The 7,552-nt window shown below is 43.1% G+C and overlaps 1 protein-coding gene across 2 annotated transcripts in view; it reads right to left on the bottom strand.

The window, feature by feature from the left end:
- Window positions 1–1,105: 1,105 nt before the first annotated feature.
- HEY2 (hes related family bHLH transcription factor with YRPW motif 2) overlaps window positions 1,106–7,552 on the bottom strand; it is a 51,122-nt gene continuing 44,675 nt past the window's right edge. For both annotated transcript variants that reach the window (XM_082252192.1, XM_082252191.1), the window contains exon 5: window positions 1,106–2,080. In XM_082252192.1, the coding sequence (XP_082108318.1) occupies window positions 1,407–2,080 (674 nt within the window). In that variant the 3' untranslated portion in view covers window positions 1,106–1,406. The remainder of the gene's footprint in view (window positions 2,081–7,552) is intronic.

Raw genomic sequence — 7,552 nt, 5'->3', positions numbered from 1 at the left:
TCTCGCGATCGTCAGATAAACTGACAGAAGACCTGCCTGCTTATGTAAACAATCGCCACCTTCCTCCCGCGATCGTCAGATAAAATGACAGAAGACCCGCCTGCTTATGTAAACAATCGCCACATTCCTCCCGCGATTGTCAGATAAACTGACAGAAGACCGCCTGCTTATGTAAACAATCGGCACCTTCCTCCCGCGATCGTCAGATAAACTGACAGAAGACCCGCCTGCTTATGTAAATAATCGCCACCTTCCTCCCGCGATCGTCAGATAAACTGACAGAAGACCCTTCTGCTTATGTAAACAATCGCCACCTTCCTCCCGCGATCGTCAGATAAACTGACAGAAGACCTGCCTGCTTATGTAAACAAAGCAGGCGAGTCTTCTGTGAGACAGGCAGAGAGAGATCAGGAGTTTCAGCTAAGCTGAAACTTCGATCTCTCTGTGCCTGTCACAGAACCATTCCCATACACAGTCAGTAAGCACATTTAGGTACACATTAACCCCTTTGATCACCCCCAGTGTTAACCCCTTCCCTGCCGGTGTCATTTATACAGTAACAGTGCATAATACTTAGAACTGATTACTGTATTAATGTCACTGGTCTCCAAAAAAGTGTCAACATTTTTTTTCTAAATTGTCGCTATTTTTTTGTTTATAGCGCAAAATCTAAAAACTGCAGAGGTGATCAAATATCACCAAAAGAAAGCTCTATTTGTGGGGGAACAAAAGACATCCATTGTATTTGGGTACAGCGTCACACAACTGCGCAATTTTTAGTTAAAGTAACGCAGTGCTGAATCGCAAAAAATGGCCTGGTCATTAAGGGGGAATACCTTCCAGAGCTGAAGTGGTTAAATGTGACTGAATAAAAATCTGGAACTCAATGCCACCTAATTTGCTGTCAATGGCAAAGAGCAAAATGGCAAGTTACATCCCCCTGATTCACTGGGCTAATTTTTGAAAATAGCATCAACAACAGATGGTAACAACAGCAAACAATCAGGTTTCTTCTTTTGCTCTTAATCCCGCACTAGTAAATTGAAAGAAGAAATATAATGTGTTACTTTAGTATCATTTTTGTGTTGTTTTTTTTTTTTTTTTTTATCTTCTGTTTTTGGCAAATACTTGATGGTGGGTAACACTGATCAGCTAATCCCATGTTAGTGCAAGTGGAAAATGAAACAGAGATCAGACTTGGGCTAAGAATTCCATAAATTCATCTTAGATGTTACGATACATTTGATAATTATCTTCTAGAAGCAACATATAAAATTAGATTATGCATTTTTCTAAGTCCACAGGTCATCTGTATACTTCAGATATAATATTTTTATTGTAACCAAGGACATTGTTCCTGCACATGATAGTTCCTCATTTAAACCAGTCCTTTAATTAGCAGCTTGTTAAAATGCCCCTACTTCAGTCCCCCATGGTCGATATGGCTTATTATTTGTGCTGGCACTAGCTTGTCGCGGGCTGGACGCGGAAGACAAGGGTGAAGAAATGGCTGTTGCAGAAGCCGCCATCGCTGCTGCTGCCCCTGGTGGAAGTATTGGGAAAGCTCCGGCAAATGACAGCGGGAAGCCCTGTGCCGCAGCAGCAGCTGCAGCATGTACTGTAGCTGAAAGTGACAGCAAGGAGGTAGAGAGAGGTGGAACACTGGAAGCAACACTACCAACTGAAGGCACTCTAAGAGCAGCATCTGCATGAGCAAATGTGGCTGTGAGAAGAGCAGAGCCATGGTGTGGTGGCATCTCTGTAGCTGAGGAAAGTCTGCAAGGAATACTGTCAGATGAGGAGAGTCCATTTTGTTGCAGCAAAGCTGCAGGAAGTTGATGGAAAGCTGTTGCCCAATGGTGAGGGTGCAGGGAGTGCTGGTGTTGGGTCATTGATGATGTCATAGCTACTGCTTCCCTTTGTGAGGCACAGGTACTAAGATGGGAAACAAGTCTCACTCGAAGGGGATCAGAGGTGTCCATGCCTTCCACAGAGCTGAGATATCTTGCAACTTCTGTTAAACACTCTCGAAAACCAATGCTCATGAAGTCCATAGCCAGGGCATGGGCATCAAAGTAACCTTCAAACAAAAAGGAGATACAATTATTATTTATAACAGTTGCAACTTAATGCTCATTCAATTCACAACCTTTTCCTTTAAAATAACAAAACATACAGATTATTAAAACAAAGACTAAAAATGTTCAAATGCATTTCATAGTAAAAAACAAAAACCAAAAATAAAAACATATTGGGTATTTGAGTCTTTGAGCTGCATACGTTTTTGGCCAGAAATGGGCTTTAGATAGCCCTCACTTTTTTTTACCAGGTTTCTGTAATCCCCAGCACATCACCATTCAGATGGTGAGAGAAAGGACCAGCAGTTTAAAGAGGTTGTAAACTCAGTTAAATTCCTTTTTTTTACAAGCTGAAAGAGAAACACATAATGAGCTAGTATGCATCGCATACTAGCTCATTATGAAATGCTTACCTTAGAACGAGCCCCCGCCGTGCCGTCCGCTCACCTCTATGATGGGCGACATGTCCAGTCGCCCATCTTCCGGGATCGCGGCATCCGGCCATCTGATTGGCCGGAGTTGCGGTGACCTCACTCGCGTGCACGCGCGCGAGAGCCGACAGTCACGGCACGGGTCTCTGAAGAAATGGCACCAGTGGCCGTTCCTTCAGAGCGCATGCGCCAATGACGTCACTGGCTGCATGTAAGGTAAATATCTCTTAAACGGTGCATGTTTAGGAGATATTTACAGTACCTATAGGTAAGCCTTATCATAGGCTTACCTATAGGTAAAAGTGTCAGAGGAGGGTTTACTTCCTCTTTAAGCCACTCAGGTTTTAATTCGTTGCTTTGAATCTAACTGATTAAGCTTGCTGATTGGAGTCGATAGACAACCTAACTAGTGATCTGTTGTGTCTTCATTAACCAATCAGTCTTGACCAAGCTGCATTGCATTAATTGCAGTGGAGAACACTAAAAGTCAGGACTTGGGTATAGTGTCTGGTAGGGTTGGCAGGTATACAGTATACACTCACTGGCCACTTAATTTAGGTACACCTGTTCAATTGCTTGGTAACACAAATTGCTAATTAGCCAATGACATGGCAGCAATTCAATACATTTAGACATCTAGATGTGGTGAGGACAACTTGCTGGAGTTCAAACCGAGCATCAGAATGGGGAAGAAAGGGAATTCAAGTGACTTTGAACGTGGCATGGTTATTGGTGCCAGACGGACTGCTGGGATTTTCATGCACAACCATCTCTAGGGTTTACTGAGATTGGTCTGAAAAATATCCAGTGAGTGACAGTTGTGTGGATAAAAATGCCTTGTTGATGTCAGAGGAGAAAGGGCAGACTGGTTCGAGATGAAAGAAAGGCAACAGTAACTCAAATAACCACTCGTTACAAACAAGGTATGCAGAATACCATCTCTGAACGCACAACACTTGAAGCAAATGAGCTACAGCAGCAAAACACCGGGTGCCACTTTGTCAGCTAAGAACAGGAAACTCAGGCTCACCAAAATTGGACAATAGAAGATTGGAAAAAGATTGCCTGGTATGATAAGTCTCGATTTCAGCTGTGACATTCAGATGGTAGGGCAAAAATTTGGTGTATACAACATGAAAGCATGGATCCATCATGCCTTGTATCAACGGTTCAGGCTGGCGTAATGGTGTAATGATGTGGGGAAATTTTCTTGGCACACATCGGGCCCCTTAGTACCGACTGAGCATTGTTTAAATTGGCCCATCTTCTGATTTCTACTTCCAGCAGGATAATGCACCATGTCACAAAGCTCAAATCATCTCACCACTGGGTTCTTGAAAACTACAATGAGTTCACTGTATACAAATGGCCTCCACAGTCACCAGATCTCAATCCAATATAGCACCTTTGGGATGTGGTGTAAGGGAAGATTTGCATCATGGATGAGCAACCGACAAATCTGCAGCAACTGCATGATGATATATCAATATAGACTAAAAACTCTGATTAATGTTTCCAACACCTTGTTGAATCTATGCCAAAAAGAATTAGGGTAGTTCTGATGGCAAAAGGGGGTCCAACCCGGTACTAGCAAGGAATACCTAATAAAGTGGTCGTCTAGCAAAATAAATTGTTTTTTAAATGCAGTAGTTAAAATCCTTGAAGAAGAAAAAGTAATCTTAAAATAGTTACCTCCCCCTCCTGCCTAACATACATAAAACAGGTCCGTATACCTATTGTTTTTTAATCCGTTCAAGTCATGTGATCCTGCATCTCCAGTTCAGGGACCGCTTAACAATGACTGCAAAGTCCGGGTTGTAACGTCACCAATAGGCTACCATGACCCAGCTGTTGTCAGCGCTGCCTCCTCTTCTCTGCAGCATTTGCTTACTGACACAGGAAAGCCAGAGCTGGCAGATCATGTGACCCGACCAGAGCAGATTAAAAATAGGTAAGCACACATACAGTTAGGTCCTTGAATATTTGAACACAGGCACAATTTTAGATTTTTTCCGGCATTTATAATTATATAATGGATATGGACTGAAAGTGCACACTCTCAGGTTTAATTTAAGGGTATGTACATCCAAATCGGATGAAGGGTTCATGAATTACAGCTCTTAAGAATAGCCAACCCCCTTTTTCAAGGGACCAAAAATAGATGGGACAATTGAATCAAAAGCTGTTTCATGGCTAGGTATGGGCTACTTCATCATTATTTCTTCATCAATTAAAGAGGTTGTAAACCCCCAAAAAATGTTTTTTTTTCTTTTTGCAACCTGCAAGAGAAATACATAATGAGCTAGTATGCATCGCATACTAGCTCATTATGAAATACTTACCTTAGAACGAGCCCCCGCCGTGCCGTCCGCTTACCTGTATGACGGGTGACATGTCCAGTCGCCCGTCTTCTGGGATCGCGGCATCCGGGCATCTGATTGGCCGGAGCCACGATGACGTCACTCCCGCACGCACGAGCGGCCGTTCCTTCAGAGCGCATGCGCCAGTGACGTCACTGGCTGCATGTAAGGTAAATATCTCCTAAACGGTGCATGTTTGGGAGATATTTACAGTACCTATAGGTAAGCCTTATCATAGGCTTACCTATAGGTACAAGTTACAGAGGAGGGTTTACTTCCTCTTTAAGCAGATAAAAGGTCTGGACTTGATCCTAAAGGCCCGTACACACGTACCGATTGTCGGCTTGTTAGTATGATGCTTCCGACAGCCGACAGCGCACTTTCGGCCGAACAGAATCTGTCGTGCAAGCCTTAAAATTTTTGTATGCCGACACCAGAACGGCCGATTGTTCGCCAGTCAGTACAGATTTCGGCCGACAGACAGCAGATTAGCAAGACTGGGCATGCTCAGAAAAGAAAAAAGACAAGGAAAGTTAACCATCACATGACATCACTTCTATAGTCGGCTGTTGTTGGCCGACAAAATTCGTGTGCAGTCTTTTGCACTTTTCAACAGACAAGACAGCCCTCGGACAAAAGACGGCCGATCGTTCGGCCGACGATCGGTACGTGTGTATGGGGCTTAAGTGTGGTATTTGCATTTGGAATCTATTGCTGTGAACCTACATCATGTGTTCAAATGAGCTGTCCATGCAAGTAAAACAGGCCATTGTAAGACTTCAAAAATTAAACAAATCCATCAGAGAGATAGCAGCAACATTAGGAGTGGCCAATTAAACAGTTTGGTACATTCGGAGGAAAGAAGAATGTGGTGGATGATTGCAGGATCCTCTCTATGGGAAAGAAAAACCCATTCCCAACATCCAGACAAGTTAAGGACAATCTCCAGGAGGCGGGCGTATCATTGTCAAAGTCTACAATCAAGAGAAGACTATACGAGAGCAAATACAGAGGGTTCACCACAAGGTGCAAACCATTCATGAGCCTGAAGAATAGAAAAGCCAGATTAGACGTTGCCAAAAAAACATCTAAAAAAGCCAGACCAGTTCTGGAAAAGCATTCTTTGGAAGGATAAAACTAAGACTAATCTGTACCAGAATGACCGGAAAAAAAAAAGTGTGGAGAAGGCTTGGAACACAACCTCATCTGTAAAATATGGTGGAGGCAGCGTTATGGCAGGGACATGCATGGCTTCCAGTGGCACTGGGTCATTGATGTTTATTGATGATGTGATTGAAGACAGAAGCAGCCGGATGAATTCTGCAGTATTTAGAGAGATACGGTCAGCCCAGATTCAGCCAAATGCAGCAAAGTTGATTGGAAGGTGCTTCACAGAACAGATGGACAATGATCCAAAACACACTGCAAAAGCAACTCAGGAGCTTTTGAAGGAAAATAAGTATAATATTCTACAATGGCAGAATCAATCACCTCATCTCAACTTAATTGAGCATGCATTTCACTTGCTGAAGGCAAAAGTAAAGACAGAAAGACCCACAGACAAAGAACAACGAGCAAAGCATCAGAAAGGAGGAAACCCAGTGTTTGTAATGCCCAATGGTTCCAGACTTTAGGCAGTCCTTGCCAGTAAAGGATTCTCAACAAAAAATGTAAATTGAACATTTTATTTATGATTATATTAATTTGTTCAATTACAGTTGAGCCCCTGAAAATGGGGGGACTGTGTATAAAAATGGTTGCAGTTCATAAAATTTGTACTTGTTATTTATCTTCAACCCCTTGAATTAAAGCTGAAAGTCTGCACTTCAGATTCATTTGGATTGTCTATTTTTAATTTTATTCTGGTGGCATACAGAGCCAAAAGTATGAAAATTGTGCCTGTGTCCAAATATATATGGACCTAACTGTATATTTTTAATGCAGGTCAGGCAGGATAGGTAGGAGGAGAGGGGAGGGGGTATTTTAAGGAACAGATATTAGACTTTTCTTTCTTTTTTAATGTGAATTGGTATGAGCGTCTTGTAGTTCACTGTACAGTCCAGGAGAGGGTTAGCCAGCACTGAGAGCCAATCAGGCTCTTCTGCAGTGCACGTTTTGTGACTGCAAACACGTTTAAAAGGAAGGCCAGCAGTTGGCGTTGGACACAGTCACCAAGGGATCTCTGTGCAAGAAATTTTTGGCCTCCCCATTCAACTACTGGCCAAGAAAATATGAATTATTCACTGCTTACTGCCAGCCAAGCAGAACTGAGCAATGTCCAATTCCCTGCAACAATGGGAGAGATTCCAGCACCCATCTGACCCATATCTAATGGCGCTTTTCCACTGCATGGAACCGAACGGTTTGGCTCGCTTTTGTGCTTTTCCACTGCTGGTACCGCATGGTACGGTGTTGGAACGGTTCGGTACGGTACAGCGGCGCTTTTCCACTACATGGAACCGAACGGTACAGCTCTCTAAAACAGTACAACCTCGATTGTGGTTCCAAGAGGTACCATACCGGTACCATATCCCACAATCCTTTGCATGCAGTCACTACTAGCAACTGATTGGTCAGAGAATCGTTGTTATCCCACCCACTTAACTTTAGTACTACTTTAGTGGAAAAGCAAACCATACCAAACCGTACCGAACCGTTCCAACATCGTACCATGCGGTACCAG

The sequence above is a fragment of the Pelophylax lessonae genome (assembly GCF_965119305.1).
Source record: "Pelophylax lessonae genome assembly, chromosome: 3".
Classification (NCBI taxonomy): Eukaryota; Metazoa; Chordata; class Amphibia; order Anura; family Ranidae; genus Pelophylax; species Pelophylax lessonae.
Note: the sequence above shows the minus strand (reverse complement) of the source record. Positions and strands in the feature narration are given on the sequence as shown.